A 20,972-nucleotide genomic window follows, 5' to 3' on the forward strand; every position below is an offset into this window, starting at 1 on the left:
TTCACTGAAGGGTCATCTCATTTACTAATGTTCTTGGGCAACCCTAAATATTGAAATATTAAAAATTCCTTTTATCTGAACAAAAGATTAACATCATCATTCCAACCCCCTAATTATCAGTTTTAATTTATAAAGAGTATAAAATTAAATTTGTTTACCCTCGTTGAGGGACGATGTGAGGTGCCTAACACCTTCCCCACATGTATACAGACTCCAAACCTAGAATCTCTGTTCTCAAAGTGGTTTTAATTTTATTCCTACAAATGGTTTCCTTTAATTTCCCTCAAAATTAAAGTGGCGACTCCTTACTTTTCCCACTTCGGTGACAGTTCATCCAGGTGACCGCAAAACCCTTGCGACAGCTTGGCGACTCCACTGGGGACAAAGTCTCAACCCTGGTTTAGAGGTCCAAAAACATATTTAATTTTATGCTCATATAAATTAAAACCGTAATTAGGGGGTTTAACTTACAAAATTTGATAGTCTTGATATATTAATTGTTATTATTCTTTCTAACCATTTTGCTTACTTTAATTATCTTATTTATCACAGCACTCTTCGTCTGAAAAAAAAAAAAAAGGAAAAAAACTCCCCCATGCAGATAAGAGGTAAATATGTCCCTTCACGCACTGAATACTTACACAATGTCCTCACACACTTTAGCCCTATACCCGGGCTTTCTTACCCTTTTAGGAAATAGGAGGGAGTCATGTAGCGGTACCCGTGGGTTTTACCCCATTAGTATCTACGAAGGCTTTTGCTCAGATTGGAACTTGTTCCATCTACTGTGATACTCGTGGAATTCTCCCGTTAGTATTATGGTGGTAGAATGGGGCTCTGCTGTTTACAGTAGGGACAATTTAGGAACCTATGGCTTTAGAAAAATTAGACCTTGAACTAAACTATCACGGTAGCTGAAAACAATAGCAAATTACCCCGTAAGGTAGAACTTTCCAATTAGATAACCTATCTGGTATTAAGACTCTCCCTATTTTAGGACAAAAGGGACATACTTGCTTTTACCTTACTTTGCTTATATTTTTAAATTTTTAAATAACATAAGGGTAATTTTGAATCATACTGTTAGGATGATCTAAACACCTTCCTACTTTGATAGGTGTATAGATATTGTCATGCCAACAGTATAATTCAAAATTACCTGAATTTATTCTGCTAACCTATTTTCTCTGCAGGCATTATAAAGCGGAGTCTGTAAAGGATAAACGAAAACTTTAATATGGCATCCTCGAGTCAGTCAACTGAAAGAGTTCCAAGGCAGGAACAAAATGCTAGACAATGGTCTAAACCGCTTCATAGTTCAGAGTCCTCACAGATTGACGACGTAGGGGTAGACGTCGGCCCATTACCTCCATTGGATCCAAGCAAGATTGAAGTTAGAATGACTGGTCTTGAGGATCTATCTAGCAGTTGGAAATCGCTTCCTGATCATGTCAAAGCAAAGTTTGAGGAAAAGTATGAGAGGATTGCAACTTTGATATGGGTCAGAGTATAAGCTCCTGCATTAAAGGCCATGCTATCGACTTGGAACCCCAAATATGGGGTGTTCTCCTTCAATGATATTGATACAACTCCCACTATAGAGGAATATCAAGCACTGCTAGAAATCCCTTTTGTAGCGCAGAATCGGATTTATCTACACTTTGAGCATAGGCAGACCTGGAAACGGTTCGTACATATACTTGGAATCTCCGTAAAAGAAGCAAAGGCAAAAGAAACCGTCAAGGGAAGCACATATGGGTGGTATTGGACTCACGTCAAAAAGCATTTAGATCTGCATATCTAGAGCAAGCAATGGGAATGGGCCTCGTTGGCACTAGCGTTGGGAATTTACGGCCTGATATTGTTTCTCGGACCTTTAGGAGTCATAACCTACGGTGTCACGGAAATATTTTGAGCAGTAGAGAGGCAAAATGTCAACCCAATACCAGCAATCCTCGCAGAGACCCTTTTAAATCTGACCTATTGTTGACGACAGGGTAAGGGAACCATCAAGTGATGTTCCCAACTATTACATCTTTGGATCCTCAGCCAAATCTGTCCTTTGGAAACTAAGGGATTAACCTGGTATCCTGACCGACCTCTCATTAAAAAAATGGTTAGATTGGTAATAAGTCTGAAGAATGAACTACAATGGCAGATTCTAAGCTTCAACAGTCATAACTATTGCTGGAGAAAGTTATGGACTGTGGGCCAGCCTATTTTGTTCAGTACAGGAGATAATCACTTGGTACCTTTGATCGGACTGACCGAATATATAAGTTATATCCCAGCTTTGGTAATGAGACAATTCGGTTCAACCCAATTCGAGCCCAATGTTGAAGGACTTCATCAAGCTCGTTTCTATCATGAACTTGGCGGAGAGGAAGAGCTGAAAGCATTTCGCAAATCCTGGGAAAAGGGCACCATGATTGAACGGTCGCCTAAAGGGCTGAGCACCACAGAAGATTATCTCAGATGGAGAGCAAGCAGAGGTCAAGGGTGCCAAGTTTCCAAACTAGCCGAGCCTAAGGGTAGCACGCCTCATCGGGAAGTTCTTTCAGAAAAAGTTAATGCCAAGATGGTCAGCTCTCTACCAAGTTTGAACTCCGAAAACCAGCAATTGCAAGAACGTATAAGGCACTTGGAAGACCAACAGCAAATCCTGAAAAAGGAGGTAAAAAGGCTCAGGGGAGAAATGATAATAGGAAAAGCAGAATTTGAGGAGCAGGAAACACAGTGGGAAAAGGAAAATACCTCGTTTCAAGATGCATTGAGAGAGGCAGGAGTTCAGAATAGCAAATTGCGAGAAAAGCTGGAATACCAAGAAATACTCATGGAAGAATATAAGCAGGAAAACAAAAAGAAGAAGCTTGAATTGAAGGAGCAAGCGCAGCTTATCAATGACATTTTCAAAGAATGTGCCAAAGAAAGGAAAGAAAAAGAAGACAAGCAACCCTCCATCAAGAGCTGAGAGAAAATTTTGACCAGCTAGAAAGAATAATAGCACAGGGGAAACAAGAGCTCCTACCAGAATCTGAGTACGCCGTGAAGACATTTAACCCTGCCAGACAAGAAAAAAGACTCTATGAGTACCTCAAAAGATGTCATTGTATTTTAAAGAGTCTTCCTGAACCTAGGCAATAGCAAAATGCTATGTATGAACTAATTGATTAATGAATTGTTTTGAACCATGTTTAGCAAAATGTGAACGAATAGTGTAACTCCCGTGGGAACTATCCCCGTTAGGGTTATGCGAAAAGATGAATGCGTCATATGGACAAGTATCATAGATGTGCATATGATCCCGTCATTCGCCGTTGGACTATCAAGCGATGCCATGATAAAGTTGACACAATTTGCCTTCTGCAGACTCCATTTTGGCGGTTATCTGCCACTGTATCCTTTGTTTAGTTAGGATCTTTAACTCCAATAGAATTTAAAATTAATTTAACAAATTTTCCCACAGGAAATCAATATTACTCCAGACAAAGCAAACCCGATCAAGCAAGTAGTTCTGTCACACCCCGGCTTAGGGGGCCCCAGCTCAAGCCCCTCTATGGGTGGCCTTCTTGCCAGCGTACCCTTCTAGAGGCCGGACCTGCGACTCACAAGGTACTGTCTGCTTTGTGGAATTAAATCCCTTCGCTTCTGCAGCTTAATTGGTGAGAGGCGAAGCAAATCCGTGAGTGATAAGGGTTCGAATCCTAGCTCTGCAGAAGCGAAGGGATTTAATTCCACAAAGCGGACAGTACCTTGTGAGTCGCAGGTCCGGCCTCTAGAAGGGTACGCTGGCAAGAAGGCCACCCATAGAGGGGCTTGAGCTGGGGCCCCCTAAGCCGGGGTGTGACAATAAAAAGGCGCCTTTATGATAAAACAAGATAGGGTGCTCCGGCACCGAATGTGGCACTTCTTGCTCGGCTATACGGTAGACGGGTAAGGGGCGTCACATTTAGTGGTATCAGAGCTAGACTCCCTCTAATACGGTGTGTGGTGCGAGGACGCACCAGGCGGAAGCTGGTGGGCTTGTCACGACCCAGGGATGGGGTTGGGACGTGCTTGTTCAACCAGCTACGCATTGGGGTGAAAACTTCGTGTCCCACATCGGAAACGGGAAGAAAAGATTTGGGCCATATATGTGGGAGCCTTCCTCACCTGGTCAGCGCGCTTTTGGGAATGAAACCTCCCAAGGGACAAATCCGTGAGGCCCATGGACCAAAGCGGACAATACTAACTAGAGAAGGATCTGGCTGTTACAAGTTCAACCAAAGAGAGTGTACTTAACAAGGTCTCGAGTGAAGAAGATAATGGAAGACCAAGAACAAGTACAGAACCTACAGGAACAAGTTTCAGAATTGAGAGACCAAGTCTCAGAGTTGATGAAGCTAATGAAAGAGATGTCCCAAAATAGACCTACTTCAGAACCAAATTTGCCACTACCTCCCCCACTCCCTATAACTGTTGATTCCCATCAAGCTTTAACCTCTTTCACCTTTCAACCTCCTATTCCTGATCCAACAATCATTGTTAACCCAACACTCCCAAATAATGACTTACCCTTTTCCTATTTTTCGGCTGTCTCAAATGCCGAACCTCATCCTTCCATACCAATCCCTCCAGTTCACTCTGTAACTTACTTCCCAACTGGGGGAATAGCTCATGCACTAGGAGGGAAAAGTAAAGCAAGAGAAAATGAGAAATTATCTACTCTAGAAGAAAGATTAAGAGGTATAGAGGGTCTGAATATGTATGGCTCAGTAGATGTATCGTCACTGAGATTGGTACCAGATGTGGTGGTACCACCCAAGTTCAAAGTTTTGGACTTTGACAAGTATATCAGAAATTCAGATCCCGCATCCATCTGATCACTTACATAGCCAAGATGTCTGCCCTCACTGAAGATGATAGGCTTCTGGTCTATTTCTTTCACGAAAGCCTCTCCGGGGCAGCTTTGCGATGGTGCATACAACTAAATAGGAGCAAACTACGCTCCTGGAAAGATTTAGCCGATGCTTTCCTGAAACAATACAAGTTCAACTGCGATGTTGGCCCCAAAAGGAGAGACCTCTAAAATTTGGTGCAGAGAGAGAGGGAAAGCTTTAAGGAGTATGCCCAGAGATGGAGAGAGAAAGCAGCGGAGATATATCCTCCAGTTACTGATAATGAACTCTGCTCTCTGTTCATTGAGACATTGAAGGCTCTGTACTTTAATCTGATGATCGAAAACACCTCCAACAGCTTTTTAGACATCATTCAAGCTGACGAAAGAATTGAAGCTAACCTCAGGTTAGGGAAACTACAGGAGTTGACTGAGAACTTTGCAAAGAAGACTGCCATTTTTGAAAAGAATAAGGAAGGTGATGTACACTCCATCACCCGACAAGCCCAACCTCCATTCTCTCAAAATAACTTTCGGCCGTACCCTCCTACTCAAGGCCCGATAATAGCAAATATTTCGTCCCCTTTTCCCAATTATCCTCACCCTCGCCCATAATACTCGCCGCAAGCTACTTACCACCCCAGACCACCTGCTCAACTTGTTCAATCAAGACCACCACCTCCCCAAACCAACCCGAGACCACAAAGAAACCCTGATCCACCGCTCCCTCTTTCACTCAGTGAAATATACCGGTACCTACTCGGTATAAATCAAATAGTGTCTATCCCCTTTGACTCGATTCAGCCACCATATCCTAGGTGGTATGATGCTAATGCCTGCTGTTAATATCATGGTGGGGCACTGGGGCACTCAACTGATAACTGTGGAGCTCTCCAGGGAAGAGTACAGGCCTTAATCAGAAATGAGTGGTTAAAAATTAAGAGAAATGGCTCTCTTCCCAACGTCACATCAAACCCATTGCCCAATCATGGTACAGGCAATGGCGTAAATATGATAGAACCTTGGGATGAAAGGTGGACCTTGGAGGTAGATCAGCTGATCCCTCATTTTGAGGAAATTTTTACAATGGCAGTAAGAGAGAGATACCTTTGCCCCCATGCATCCCGGTCGAAAAGTGATATAGGATGCCCCTACCACGAAGGAGCTGCTGGCCATGAGCTCCAAAACTATGATGAATTCCGGCAAGAAGTACGGAGGATGCTTTCGCTCAAAACTTTAAGATGTTAGCGGAGGTTAAGGATAGAGGGCGAAGTGAACATGGCCAGATTCGGCTAAGATGCCTCTACCCCCAACCCAAGGTTAACCTTTTCTACTCCCAACACACCAACGCTACCGATAACGGTTATCCGAACTCAATTTAAATTTTTAACGAAATACATTAAAAGTTCGGGGGAGAGTTTTTACCCGAACTCAATTTAAATTTTTAATGAAATACATTAAAAGTCCGGGGGAGAGTTCTTACTCGGGTTCGGCTTAATTTTTAAACATAACATGTTAAGAGACCGGGGGAGAGTTCTTACCCAAGTTTTCAACTTAAATTCTCAAATATCAAGAGATCGGGGGAGAGTTCTTACCCGAATTCTCAATCAAAATTTCAATAAAATATGTGGAGATCGAAATACAATTTTTATCTGAAATCTCCCGCTTTAATTCTAAACAGAATATATTAAGAGATCAGGAGAGAGTCCTTACCCGAATTCTCGATCAAAATTTTAATAAAATATGTGAGGATCAGAAGAGAATTCTTATCTGGAATCTCCTGCTTAAATTTTTAACCGAATATATCAAGAGATCCGGAGAAAATTTTTATCCGAATTCCCTTAAATTAAATCCAAACCAAAACATCGCAACTTCAATATTCAAATTAATCCCCAACAAAAATTCATCACAAAATACCTTTTCACAGGTCATCTTATATACTAATATTCTTGGATAACCCTAAATAATGAAATATTAAAAATTCATTTTATCTAAATAAAAAATTAACATTATCATTCCAACCCTTAATTTTCAGCTTTAATTTAATTTATAAAGGGTATAACATTAAATCTATTTATGTCGTTGAGGAACGTGATAGTATGAACGTGATAGTATGCTTAAGTACCTTATCCACCCATATAGGGACCCGAACTCTGTTTCTCGGAATTAGTTTTAATTTTATTCCTACAAATAGTTTCCTTTAATATCAAGTGGCGACGCAAAACCATTGCGACATGCTTCTTCTTCTGATTCTAAACGCAAAAAATTGCAAGGATTAAACGGTGAAGTCTGAAGTGGAATGGGTAAACAATCAAGCTCGTGGATTACAATGCAAAAGAAGAGATGGCCACTGATGATTCTCGCATTGTTCACTCTATCAACTGTAATGGTGTTTTTCATGAGATCTGCCTTCGATTCCTGTCATTCTACCCCTAGCAGTACTAATCACCATTTTAGAGAAGCAAATGAAGTTCCAAAAGCTCAATTTTACTCCGCTTCTCATACACCCAGTGTTGCTCCGAATCCTCTTGATTTCATGAAGTCGAAACTTGTTCTCCTTGTATCCCACGAGCTTTCTCTTTCTGGTACTCTCCATATTTCTCTCTCTATGCTCAATTTTTTTGCTTTCTGGTCGTTTCTTAGGAAATGAGTGGTGAATTTTCAATATTGCAGGTGGTCCTTTGTTGTTGATGGAGTTGGCGTTTCTGTTAAGAGGTGTTGGTTCCCAAGTTGTTTGGATAACTAACCAGAAACCGGTGGAACCTGATGAGGTGATCTACAGTTTGGAGCATAAAATGTTGGACCGAGGAGTCCAGGTGATTTTTGAGCTTTCATTCATTTTTCCTTTTTAAATGATTTTCTTTTGAAATGGGAAAGAATAATTTTTCTGAAAATTCAGCCATTAGCATTTGCTTTGATCGGGCAAACTTTTCTAGATGTAGTATGTGAAGAATTCTTTTTAGTCGTGGGATTATGGTTATATGATCTTCATTGTTCTTATGATGCTGGAATTCTCAAGAAAATATCAGTGGCTTTTAGTGCAATGACTCTGAGGTTTATTATTATCTGCTTAATGACAATATGTCAGATAATAAGATAAACAATGCTTAGAGTTAGTATCTGTATCTCTTCATGTAACATTGGTGAGGATATAATTAAATCTTAGATCATTTGTATTGCCTCAGAAGTTAGAACAGATTTTGATTAAAAAAAAAGTTAGAGATTGTCCCAGACATTGCCTTTATTCTCCTTGTGTTCTGTCTTGAAAATCGGTTTGATTGATTGTCTTTCTTTTAGGGGCCAACTTTGTGCACCATAATTCAACTGCCTTGGTCTTGTCAAAGGCAGACTGCCACTCAAGGGATAAGGGATTTGCAAGAAAAAGAAATAGCTCCTTTGTGGTCTAGCCCCAATATTAGAACCCCAGGAATAAGATGGAGAGCCAACCTGCTTACCAGCTAGACTAATCCTGGGATTATCTTTCTTTTTATCTGAAATAGAGAAACTGATATTCTTTGTAATTTTGATGACTTCGTTTATGGTCTTCCTGATGATGAATTTTATTTATTGTTAGGTCTTGTCAGCAAAAGGTCAGAGTGCCATAGATACAGCTCTTAAGGCTGACCTGGTTGTTTTAAATACTGCTGTTGCTGGGAAGTGGCTGGATGCTGTTCTGAAGGAGAATGTTCAACAAGTTCTACCAAAGGTTCTGTGGTGGATTCATGAAATGCGAGGGCATTATTTCAAACTAGAGTATGTTAAGCACCTCCCTTTTGTTGCAGGTGCAATGATTGATTCGCATACAACAGCAGAATACTGGAAAAACAGGACTAGAGAGCGGTTAGGGTATGCTTCTTACTCTTGTAAGTGTCTGTCTTACTGTGCTTTAATTCATACCAGGGCTTCTCTATTTCAGTTTTTCCCCCACATTGAATTTGATTTGTATTTCATTTTCCATATGCTTTTTGTGATATTCCAGATGGACCAAACCTCATATATACCTTGTTTTGATTTGTAGAATTAGAATGCCTGAAACTTATGTTGTGCATCTTGGAAATAGCAAAGACCTCATGCAAGTGGCTGAAGATACTGTAGCCAAACGTGTTCTGCGTGAGCATGTTCGGGAATCTATTGGAGTGAGAAATGATGATTTACTGTTTGCCATCATAAATAGTATGTACTTCCTATGATAATGATAGATAATTCGACCTGCACCATTCTATTAGTGGTTAGAAATTTTATTGTATGCATAGATTTCTTTTTTCTTCCCCCTGTGGTTAATTTAACAAAATAATGCAAAGAAAATAAAATGTACTGTTACTGATGTTATGTTAGTAAGTTGTGCTAAAGTCCATCCTTTGCATAGCTCTTATTCTTATTAGTATGATATTTGGCTTCTCTATTTCCTATATGAAAATGGCATGTCTCGAACCTTTTATTTTTGTGAAAAGGAGATATGTTAATGTATTTCCTATAAGAAAAAGAAAGTAATTGGTTGATCTACTTTTAATAGAGAAAGACAGTATTGTTAATCTCTTTAAATGAAAGACAGAGAAACGGCATGTTTTGTATCTCTCCCATGACACAAGGTGAAATGTTAATTTTCACAGATAATTATTGAATGTCAACCGCCTCTTGATTGAGGCATGCATGGACATTGATTTGTGGGCTGTATGTTGGGTATCTTTCTGCATCAATCATTGGATGCAACTCTTGTGTGACTCTGTCAATGATCGAGTCTCTCACCTAGCACAAATCCTAATTTTGAAAATTATGTCACCAATGACAACATTGCCCTGAATGCGTTTGTTCTGGTAAATATAGCTTTAATGCAAAATTTTTTTAGTATCATATACTAACAACTTCTTTACTGGACAATACATTACTGATTGACGTACTGTTAGATATCGGTCCAAGATTAGTTACTGAACATAGACATTGAACATAATTCTCGGAAGAAGAAGAATGAGATGAGAGAGAGAAGAAGAATGAGATGAGAAAAAAATAGAATCTTGAGAGAAGAAAAATATCTTGTTATTGATTTTACAATTGAATCCCTTGATACAAGCAATATCTCTTATTTATAAGAGAGTATCTTATCAGTTGCTAACTGATTTAGTTGTGTAACTGACTATCTAACAATATTTCCCTCCAACCTTATCGTTATCCACTACTCTCAACTACTTATTCCTCCTCCTTCTCCTATAATACGTAACAATACCCTCTCCAAGAGAATCTTCTTGTCCCCAAGAAGATTTGAAGTCAGGAAATTGGGCTATAAAGGATTGGTCCTCCCAAGTAGCTTCCTCCTCGGGCAAATTGATCCATTTGATGAGTCCTCGAAGGATCTTCTGATAATCCCTAGAAATTACTCTTGTCTAAAGAAACTTTTCAAGAGCAACCACCATATTGTCTTCTTGTAGGGAAGGCAGGGTCTGCACTATTATGATTCCATTACCAACCTTTTGCTTCAATAAGGAAACATGGAAAACATGGTGTATTGTAGCTGAATCAGGAAGCTGAAGCTTGTAGGCCACTTTCCCAATTCTAGCAACAATCTGGAAGGGTCCATAGTATCTTGCAGCCAACTTGAAATTCTTCCTCATAGCTACTGAAATTTGTCTATAGGGTTGGAGTTTGAGATACACCCAATCCCCCACATTAAATTACCTGTCAGTCCTCTTCTTGTCTACATACTGTTTCATCCGGTTTTGAGCCACTAACAAGTTTTCCTTGATCAACTGAGACATCTGCTATCTTTCCTTCACAAAATCAGATACAGCTCCTACTGAAGTAGAATCAATTGGCAAAAGAGTCAGAGGAGCAGGCTTATACCCATATAAAGCTTCAAATAGAGCCATCTTTAAGGCACTGTGGTGACTAGTATTATACCACCATTCTGCTAATGACAACCATTGCTCCCAAGAATGGGGTTTTTGGAAGCATGAACACCTCAAGTAGCCTTCCAAGCATTGATTCAATCTTTTTGATTGAACATCAAATTGGGGGTGATAAGCTGTACTAAAGGCTAGCTGAATACCCATCATCTTAAAAAGTTCTTTCCAAAAGAGACTAGTAAACAACTTGTCTCTATCTGAAATCACAAGTACAGGGCATCCATGCAACTTAAAGATGTTGTCTAGAAAGACTTTGGCAACATCTTTTGCTGAAAAAGGGTGCTGCAAGGCCATGAAATGAGCATATTTGGTGAATTTACAAATCACCACCGAAATAGTATCCTTTCCCTTGGATTTCAGCAATTGTTCTATAAAATACATAGTGACATGCTGCCAAGCTTGAGATGGAATGGGAAGGGCTGTAAAAGTCTAGGAGAAGCACAAGTCTCACTTTTACATCTTGCACAAATGTCACAACTTTTAATCCAAGTCAATACCCCTTTCAACATATTAGGCCAGTAGAAATGTCTACTGAGTCTGACATAGGTGGCATTAATGCCAGAATGGCCTCCCAACTGAGAGCCATGATAAAGTGTTGGTAATTGGTTCCTAAGATTACCACTGCTTCCTACATATAATCTGTCCTTATAGAATAACAGTCCATTCTTGAAAGAAAATCTAGGATGTGCCTTATCATCAATAGACAAATGAGCAATGTAATCAAGTGCTTGTTTGTCTTCAGAGTAACTTTGAATAATTTGAACCATCCAAGTGGGCTGTAAAGAAGAAGTAAGAACCATCAGTTTGCTGTTAGAATCTCCAGGCCTTTTGGATAAAGCATCAGCAACCTTATTGTCAACCCCTCTCTTATATAATATGTTGTATTGCAGCCCTAGCAATTTTGAAACTCCTCTGAGCTGCAAATTAGTGTGCAATCTCTGTTCCAAGAGATGTTTGATACTCTCATGGTCTATCTTAATAAAGAAGGGTCCTTGCTCCAAATAATGTCTCCATTTAGAGACAACAAATTTAATGGCCAGTAATTCCCTTTCATATACTGATAAAGCTCTAGTTCTTGGCCCAAAAGCTTTGGAAATAAAAGCAATAGGATGATTATCTTGTTGTAACACAGCCTCCATCCCAATGCCACTAGCATCTGTCTCTACCACAAAGGGTTTGGAGAAATTTGGTAAGGCTAGCATTGGTGCTGTAGACATAGCTTCCCTAAGCTGCTCAAATGCTTGGTGAGCCCTATCATGCCACTGAAAGGCATCTTTTTTAAGCATATCAGTCAAAGGCTTACTAATTATGCCATAATGATGCACAAATTTCCTATAGTATCCAGTCAGCCCAAGAAAACTTCTTAAATCTTTTACTGATGTTGGAGTAGGGCAAGAAACCATAGCTTGAACCTTGGTAAGATCAGTAGCAACCCCTCTGCCAGAAATAATATGCCCCAAATAATCAATTTCAGCTTTACCAAAGGAGCATTTGCTCAGTTTGGCATACAACTGCTATTGTTGCAACACTTTGAAAACCTCTTCTAAATGTCTCAAATGCTCCTTCCAAGATGTACTATATATCAAAATGTCATTAAAGAAAACTAAGACAAACTTCCTCAAGAAGGGTTGGAAAATATGATTCATAAGTCCCTGAAAGGTGGCAGGGGCATTAGTCAGCCCAAAGGGCATGACAACGAACTCATAGTGCCCATGGTGTGTTCTAAAAGCAGTCTTATGCACATCCATAGGATTCATTCTTATTTGATGATACCCAGCCTTCAAGTCAATTTTGAAAAATACTGTTGCTCCATGAAGCTCATCAAGGAGATCATCTATAATAGGTATTGGAAACTTATCCTTAATAGTAAGGTCATTAAGCCTTCTGTAATCAATACGTAACACGTACCCATTTTTACGATGTGGAATGATACCTGTTGTAGCTTTGGTTAGCTTCTTTTACTAGGCTATCCCACTAAAATCTGTTGTATAGTGTTACCAATATACATTTTTAATTACCATTGGTCGTTGTAGATAATGTTATTCATGCAAATCTTTCATTTATTGAGCATTAGGTACATGCCATTGCAGGCGTTTCACGTGGAAAAGGTCAGGATCTCTTTCTTCGTTCTTTTTATGAGAGTCTGCAACTGATCCAAGAGAAGAAGCTGCAGGTGCCATCAGTGCATGCAGTAGTTGTTGGAAGTGACATGAATGCTCAGACAAAGTTTGAAACAGAGCTGCGTAAATTTGTTCAGGAGAAAAAGATCCAAGACCGTGTTCACTTCATAAACAAAACCCTGACAGTTGCTCCATATTTGGCCTCTATTGATGTTCTTGTTCAGAATTCTCAGGTTAATTTTGCATTCTCACTTTTTATAGGAAGTCATTGTTTCTATCTATGACGTTATTCTTGATATTTGCTCCCCAATACAATAATTTCAATGGTGCTGCTGTCGTCATTATTGATTGGAAAGCGATAGTTTTATCTAAAATCAATTAATGAATTAATGCATGAGAAGAGACTCCAAAAATTTTTCAAACTGCCAAAGACTTCCTTGGAGAACTTTTCCTAATAGGGTACATCTCCGTTCATCAACTAATTATCTGATAATGCATCCGTACACTTTTGGAATCTTGTTTAATTTGCATCTATGGAAAGATTCTTTGTAAAATATAACATCAGAAGGTAAAAGTAATGGCAAATGTAATTATTTGAAATATACTTATCCTCTGCCATTTGATGTCTTTGTTATTTTGGATGTTGTAATTAGTAAATGATTGGCTGTGCTTTGGGTATTAGTTCTCTATATCTTTTGAGTTTCTTTATATTAATTTTCTTTAATTTCTCATGTTCTTCCTGCCAGCTTTTACTTCGGAATCCACATACAATTTTGCTATGTATTTTGCTTAAAATTTAAAGTTGATATTTATGTGTAGGCACGGGGAGAGTGCTTTGGGAGGATAACCATTGAAGCAATGGCCTTTCAACTGCCTGTGTTGGTGAGCCTTTCCGTCTAACTAAAGTACTCTGCTGATGCTCAATCTAACCATTTTTGCCTGTTAGAAAGTCATTGTTAGTATCTGTTTCCAGGAGCTACATGAGCAGGATAAATATCTACAATTTGTTTTGCAATCCTTCCTTTACTAGTAAAGTTGAAAGGGATGACTATGTTTTGTTCACATATACTAAACAAATGGTATATGCAATAGCATATACAAGTTATATGTCCATGTTTTGGATCACTCGACTCTATTTCATTGCATATGCAAGCACACACACATCAGATTATCAATTTTCTTCTGTTTTCCAAATTAAATTCTCATTTTTGATTTGACAATTACTCAGGGTACTGCAGCTGGAGGAACCATGGAGATTGTAGTGAACGGGACAACAGGCTTGTTGCATCCTGTTGGGAAGGAAGGTGCAACTCCTCTTGCCAATAACATAGTGAAATTAGCAACACATGTAGAAAGGAGGCTGACAATGGGAAAGAAAGGATATGAGAGGGTGAAAGAGAATTTCTTGGAACACCATATGTCGCATAGAATTGCTCTGGTCCTAAAGGAAGTATTGCAGAAGGCAAAATCTTAGCTTGAATTAGCTAGTTAGCACATTTTATCCGTTGATTTCATGCATTTTTTAGTTCCTTGTATTATATGTATTGGCAAATTGCATGGATATTAAAAAGTTGAGTTTTCTTGTAGTTCTTCAAAAAGAATTCTGTAAGTAAAGCCAAGAATTTTAGATTAATTTATCTTTTTAAAATTAAGAATTTTAAATTTATATAAATATTAAAAATAATTTAAATAATAAAAATATAATTATAATTAATTTAAAAAATGAATGACAGTTTTACCAAAGCAATTCCTTTTATATATTTATATATAATATAGATTATATGAAAATATAAGTAAATTTATTTTTTGGGATGGAGACAATAATATAAAATTTAAATTTTAATTGAAAAATCTGTTATATCTCTGTGTTTTTATTTGAATCTACTAAATTTTTTATCGCTGATATATGTCAGAATTGCACAATTTCAAAATAATGAAAAAAAATTTTCTTAAAAATTTCTCAAATGAAACCAGTGGAGACTATTATTATTGTGATAAAATAATAATTTTGAAATATTACCAAGCATGTAAAAGAAATTTCTTTTTTAATGTCCAAATTATAGAATAAAAATAATTAGGTTTATTGACAAAATTAATTGAAATTGTTAAATTTGAAAATTTAATTTCTATTAATTGGATAAATTGGTTGAAAATACTAAAATTAAAATTATTAAATTAGTCTTAATTTTTTTTAAAAAATATTTTTTTGTAATTAGACCTATTTAATTTAATGTTATTACAATGAAAACATTAATTTTCTACGAGGGATGTCAAAGTAAAGATATGAATTTCAATAATTTTTTTAAAATATTACTGTAAATTGATGTTAGAATAATTATTGTTATTAAAAATTTATATTGTAATAGTAAAAAAAATTATAATATATTTTTGGCACTTGGCAAAGTGATAATTTAAAATTTTTTTATTTGAGTTACTAAGACATTCTAAATTTTATTTTTTTTTATTAGCTCAATTAATAATGTATAAACTTTGACAAAATAAAATTGAAAATTTTTAGATATAAATTATTTTTGAACCTGCTTTTAAGTTGAATTAATAATTATTTAATAAAAAAATCATAAAAATTAAAGTAGAATTTATCACCTACATAAAATTACTTTTATTAATCAAAATACACTATTTAAAAATCAAAAATTCATTTATATAAAAATTAATTAGTGATATATTAAAATAATTGATTGAGATTTATTAAATATAAGCTGTGTACTAACTTATTTCCACTTTTTCTACCTTTTGGATAAAATTTTATTATATTGAATTATTAATATTGTTGATTTTTTTTCATTTTTTTTATTTTATATATTATAAATTTATAAAAAACAATAATTATGAACCATCAAAATTATAAATTTTATATTATAAATATCTAATTAATTTATCATATATACATGATGTATTTATTTTATTCAATTATATATTAAAATAAACCTAATAATTTATTAAGATATTAGAAAAAATTAATTATTATCTAAAATATCCGTAATATATCATTATAATATAATGTAAAATGTTAAATTCAATAATAATTTTTAGTCTTAATGTTTTTAATAAGATTTTCAATTTTTAAGGAAGATATGTTAATTAATTTGGTTTTTATTGAATTTTTAATATCGTTTAGTTTTTTATTAATAATTTAATTATATTCTATAAAAAAATAAATAACAAATTCGTAATATTAGTACATAAATTCCTTATTAGATTATATTTTATAAATAAAAATAATAGATTTGTAATATTAGTGTATGAACTTCCTATTAAATTAATATTTCTAAATTTTATTCAATTAAAATTTCATATTAATTAATTAATTAATATTTTTATAATCATTAAATTAAATAATTATATTAAATATATTAAAGTAATTTTATACATTTAAAAGTTCACTATTTCATTCACAAATTTATATATATCATAGATAGATAAATAGTTTTTAAATAATTATAATATTTGGTATAGATTACTGAGATTAGAAAGACTGGCTGCATGTCAGTGAATCCACCATTAAAACGACGTCGTATAAAAACAAGAGGAACCTGGGTGAGATGCCTGTCTTTCAAGTAAGCGGAGGTTCTATATAAAGTTCATTTGGTTAAGAAGGGGGGAAAAAGAAAACAGGGAAAAAAAAAAAGTTCAAAGTGCAATTTACACCATGAGCAACGGAGAAGAAGATGCAGCACGACGGCGTACTGTGGTGGCGGATTATCGCAAGAAGTTACTCCAGCACAAAGAGTTGGAGTCCAGAGTACGAGCTGGTCAGTTGAGCAAATTACTGAAAAATAGATCCGTTCTTCATTTGCTTCATAGATCTAATATGGCTTTAGTAGTTTTTGCCATTCTATTGTTATTGCTTTGGATGAGTTAAAAATAGATTTAGGTTTGATTCGTCGTTGTAGATTTAGGTTTTATCCATATTGAATTGTTTAATATTACGATACTTCATTGAAGAACCATTCTTTTTTTTTTTGTTAAATTTACGAGATTTTGGAATACCTAATGTGTAAATAGATTTTTGTTAATCTATTAGGCTTGGGAATTTTGGAAGCTGCAATTCTGGACTGGCTTTATTATTTTCATGATTCTAATTCTAATTGGAGAAGTAAAGCGAAAGAAAATCTTATCTAAAGGAGAAATGCTAATCTCTGCCCTTTGAGAAAATAACTATATTATGAAATCAACTGTGTGCTCTGAAACTCGATTGTGATGTTGCTTTTGCATTTTATAACCATTCCAATAAAGATGGTGGGTGATGTTGAGATTGAGTAGTGATTACTTTCTTGCAGTGAGAGAGAACCTGAGATCTGCAAAGAAAGAATTCAACAAGACAGAGGATGATTTGAAGTCCCTTCAAAGTGTTGGGCAGATCATAGGTGAAGTTCTTCGCCCTCTCGACAATGAACGCCGTAAGTTCTCCTTCTGAATCTCCTCTTTTTCCTACTTACAAATTTATGCAGAAGTTCTTTTAGGCTGGCCTTTTCTACTTGTGTGCATTTTTGGCACCATTGCTTGTTTCCAAATGTTGGGAAGTATTCTCTGTGATTCCCTTGACTGTGTTTTACTATCATCTGATCTTTTGTGCTTTTACAATTTGTCCCTTGTTGTGAGACCATGAATTGCAGAATTATTGCCTGATAATAGTAATTAAAGGAGAGAAATGTGAAGAAAATTGTATTAAATTTGATGTATCTATGCATATAAGTTATACTTCTATATATGCATGAAGAAGGTGCATAAATGGAAAATCGGTCTTTGCAGCCTTTGATTCCATATCTCATATTTACTGTCTGCTGCTTTGTTTGGTTGGTGTGCCTATAAGAGCTAGTCATCATTCATCATAGTTGATAATCATAGAGTAATTGGTACTTCTATATTGTTTCAGTAATTGTTAAAGCAAGCAGTGGCCCTCGATATGTGGTTGGCTGCCGCAGCAAAGTGGACAAGGAAAAATTAACGGCCGGAACTAGAGTGGTTCTAGATATGACAACACTCACAATCATGCGGTCTCTCCCTCGTGAAGTAAGTTATTGTGATTCTTTCTTTAGACATTGACTTAAAGCTGGAGAAAGAACTGGTCAAGGAAATTTTTTTTCTCCTATCATACTTGTGTTTGAATTACTTTTGTTGCATCATGCATGATGTTCAAAGTGTGTTCCTTGGCTTGAAGGTAGATCCGGTTGTTTATAACATGTTGCATGAAGATCCTGGTAATGTGAGCTACTCAGCTGTGGGTGGTTTATCTGACCAAATCAGAGAATTGAGGGAATCCATTGAGCTACCTCTCATGAATCCTGAGCTTTTCCTTAGAGTGGGGATTAAACCTCCGAAGGTGATTATATGGCTATTAAATTACTTATCATTAGTCATATGCAATGTGGATAAAGTTGGTTAATATTCCTCTCAATTTTTTGTTTCAGGGCGTCCTTCTTTATGGACCTCCTGGTACAGGAAAGACTTTGTTGGCTAGGGCTATTGCAAGTAATATAGATGCCAACTTTTTAAAGGTTAGATACTGTTTTCTTTATTGTGCTTTTTTCCTCCTATTCTATTGTTTGTGCTCGATTAGCTCTTGTTGACATATACTTTTAATTTGATGAAGGTTGTTTCGAGTGCCATTATTGACAAATACATAGGAGAAAGTGCTAGATTGATACGAGAAATGTTTGGATATGCACGTGATCACCAAGTAAGAAATTTGGATTTTTAGATTTGCTTTTTCCTGTGTGGTTCATGCCTCCACTAGCATTACCAATAACTTTTATTTTTGTAGCCTTGCATCATTTTCATGGATGAGATTGATGCCATTGGTGGGCGCCGTTTCAGTGAGGGAACAAGTGCTGATCGTGAAATTCAAAGAACGCTGATGGAGTTACTTAATCAGCTTGATGGATTTGATCAGCTTGGGAAGGTAATTAATTATATTACATGTCCAATCCAGCACTGTGATCTCATACTCGCATTGAAATTCATGTTTTTCTTATCAAAGGATGGTTTTTAGGAAAATTGTCTTGGATTTTTTCATCATTTTATCTTGGACATGGAAGGGGTTACTCGAGCATAGTCCGGCATTATGCATGTGCTTAGTGTTCCAATGAAATTTTGATAAATGTCATCAATGTCTTAGTTATTACCTGGAACAGTAAGTGTTGATGTAGTTATTGATGAGAATATCAAGGTTGAGGTTTGTGCATGAAGAAATTGTCGTTCTTCACATGCAAACCTTAAAATTAGAGTAATAAAGCCCTGCTGGAATTTGTGTTTTTGGGCTCATAACCTTAAAAATTGAATTTTTAAAAACTTTCCAGAATTGGATTTTTTTTTCTCCGTCAACGCTGATAAGCCATTATCATTGTTTTAGCTCTGAAGCTTATATATCATTATTAGTATGCTTGTTTATATGAATTGGAAATAGACATGATTTATCCTATTGTCCTCTGCAGGTTAAAATGATAATGGCAACAAACAGACCTGATGTTCTCGACCCTGCACTTCTACGTCCTGGGCGATTAGATAGAAAAATAGAGATTCCACTGCCAAATGAACAGTCACGAATGGAAATCCTTAAGATTCATGCTGCTGGCATTGCCAAGCATGGGGAGATTGACTATGAGGCTGTTGTGAAACTTGCAGAGGTATGTCAAAAAGCAGCTTTCTAGAATTATACATTTTAGTGCCTCATTTTAATGATTGTTGCAACTATCTCAGGGATTTAATGGAGCTGATCTCCGTAATGTTTGTACGGAAGCTGGAATGTCAGCAATCCGTGCAGAACGTGATTATGTCATCCACGAAGATTTTATGAAGGTAACTTTTTAGTAACTATGTTGCAATGATCTAAACATGCCCATATGTGCAGTATTCATCTTGAGAATTGAATGCTCTCTTTCATCATCCAGTGCAGGGAAGAGTTAACTTCGCTGTTTGTAAAATTTATAATTGCACAGTATGCTTAGCTATATATTTGTTTTGCAGGCTGTAAGGAAGCTTAACGAGGCAAAGAAACTTGAATCAAGTGCACATTATAACACTGATTTTGGGAAGGACTAGAAGCCTTTTCTTTTTGCAGGGCAGTGCATTTGTTTCAGAAATATTTGATGCATTGTATGTAGGAACATTTTATCACACAAGTTTTCTTAACTCATGGATTTCACTCTTGAAATTTTAAATTGATCTCAGTAGCCTGAGCATGTGGAAGATAAAATTCTTTTGGTTCTACATCGAATGCATGCTTATTCATAGATGGTTTGGGGCTAGTTTTGATGTGGTTTCGCCGCACGCTCCCCTATTTGTAGCAAAACAAGTCCGATAATCAAGTAGGGAAATTTGGAATAGATAAACCCATGCCCATCCCTATTAGTCCATTGCCAAAATGGGAACATGTGGAACTGGGTAAAAAGACTGTCATTCTATAAATGCTATATCAATTAAAATTATACTATATTAATTCTGGAAATTATATTGATAGTTTCTTAACATTCTGTTTGGCATGTTGCAGAATTCATTTGTAAATGAATCATATGTGGAATTTATTTGCAAATGAAGTTTCATGTTTGCTATGTTCCTTCCCAAATCGTTCTTTAGAGATTATTGTGCAGGAAAGTTTACATTTTATTTTATTGAAAATGTATATTTGTGTTTTTGAAGAATTAAAATTATATAACACTTTTTATTTAAATTAATTAATTACTTGAATTATTTATAATTTTAATTTTGATCTATTTGGTAAAATTATAATAAATTAGCAAAAGTACCAAAATTCTCTATTTATCAATAATTTTAATGATTTAAAATACACAAGACACTTCAATTGCTAAGAAATTGTTTAGTTAAATGAAAATATAAATTTTTTAATTTAATAAATATTATGTCAGCATAAATAACTTAGAAACTAATTATTGAAAGTCACTAAAGAATTTTATGTTATTAAAATTAAATATTAAAGCTTTATGTTACAAATTAAAATTTAGATATATTATGATATTGTCTTTATATTTTACTCAGATTAATATCAAACATGTACAAGTTACTAATTGTATTTCATATTAATTATAATGGACTAATAAA

General features: G+C 35.9%; 2 protein-coding genes across 3 annotated transcripts; both read left to right on the forward strand.

The window, feature by feature from the left end:
• Positions 1-7,069: 7,069 nt before the first annotated feature.
• Positions 7,070-14,526, forward strand: LOC110632549 (uncharacterized). Of its 2 annotated transcripts, none has more exons than XM_021780815.2 (7): positions 7,070-7,461; positions 7,550-7,692; positions 8,451-8,722; positions 8,856-9,049; positions 12,864-13,126; positions 13,713-13,775; positions 14,122-14,526. In XM_021780815.2, exons 1-7 carry the CDS (start codon positions 7,176-7,178, stop codon positions 14,365-14,367), a joined length of 1,467 nt encoding a protein of 488 aa, XP_021636507.2. In that variant the 5' UTR covers positions 7,070-7,175; the 3' UTR covers positions 14,368-14,526. The 2 variants fall into 2 exon arrangements, with proteins under 2 accessions (XP_021636507.2, XP_021636515.2); XM_021780823.2 differs by having other exon boundaries at positions 7,073-7,461; positions 8,895-9,049.
• A 1,960-nt stretch (positions 14,527-16,486) lies between these two features.
• Positions 16,487-20,123, forward strand: LOC110632539 (26S proteasome regulatory subunit S10B homolog B). The gene is made up of 10 exons (XM_021780804.2): positions 16,487-16,666; positions 17,195-17,314; positions 17,791-17,927; positions 18,076-18,237; positions 18,326-18,412; positions 18,508-18,594; positions 18,679-18,816; positions 19,349-19,540; positions 19,614-19,712; positions 19,881-20,123. Exons 1-10 carry the CDS (start codon positions 16,564-16,566, stop codon positions 19,953-19,955), a joined length of 1,200 nt encoding a protein of 399 aa, XP_021636496.1. The 5' UTR covers positions 16,487-16,563; the 3' UTR covers positions 19,956-20,123.
• The last annotated feature ends 849 nt before the right edge of the window (positions 20,124-20,972 follow it).

Source organism: Hevea brasiliensis, chromosome 2 (genome assembly GCF_030052815.1).
Source record: "Hevea brasiliensis isolate MT/VB/25A 57/8 chromosome 2, ASM3005281v1, whole genome shotgun sequence".
Classification (NCBI taxonomy): domain Eukaryota; kingdom Viridiplantae; phylum Streptophyta; class Magnoliopsida; order Malpighiales; family Euphorbiaceae; genus Hevea; species Hevea brasiliensis.

Coding starts and splice junctions, on each gene's coding strand:
- LOC110632549 (XM_021780815.2), top strand. CDS start 7,176: ATGGGTAAACAATCAAGCTCGTGGATTACAATGCAAAAGAAGAGATGG. Junction 7,693..8,450: donor TGTTGGACCGAGGAGTCCAG/GTGATTTTTGAG, acceptor ATTTATTGTTAG/GTCTTGTCAGCAAAAGGTCA. Junction 13,776..14,121: donor CCTTTCAACTGCCTGTGTTG/GTGAGCCTTTCC, acceptor ACAATTACTCAG/GGTACTGCAGCTGGAGGAAC.
- LOC110632539 (XM_021780804.2), top strand. CDS start 16,564: ATGAGCAACGGAGAAGAAGATGCAGCACGACGGCGTACTGTGGTGGCG. Junction 18,413..18,507: donor TAGATGCCAACTTTTTAAAG/GTTAGATACTGT, acceptor AATTTGATGAAG/GTTGTTTCGAGTGCCATTAT. Junction 18,595..18,678: donor GATATGCACGTGATCACCAA/GTAAGAAATTTG, acceptor TTATTTTTGTAG/CCTTGCATCATTTTCATGGA.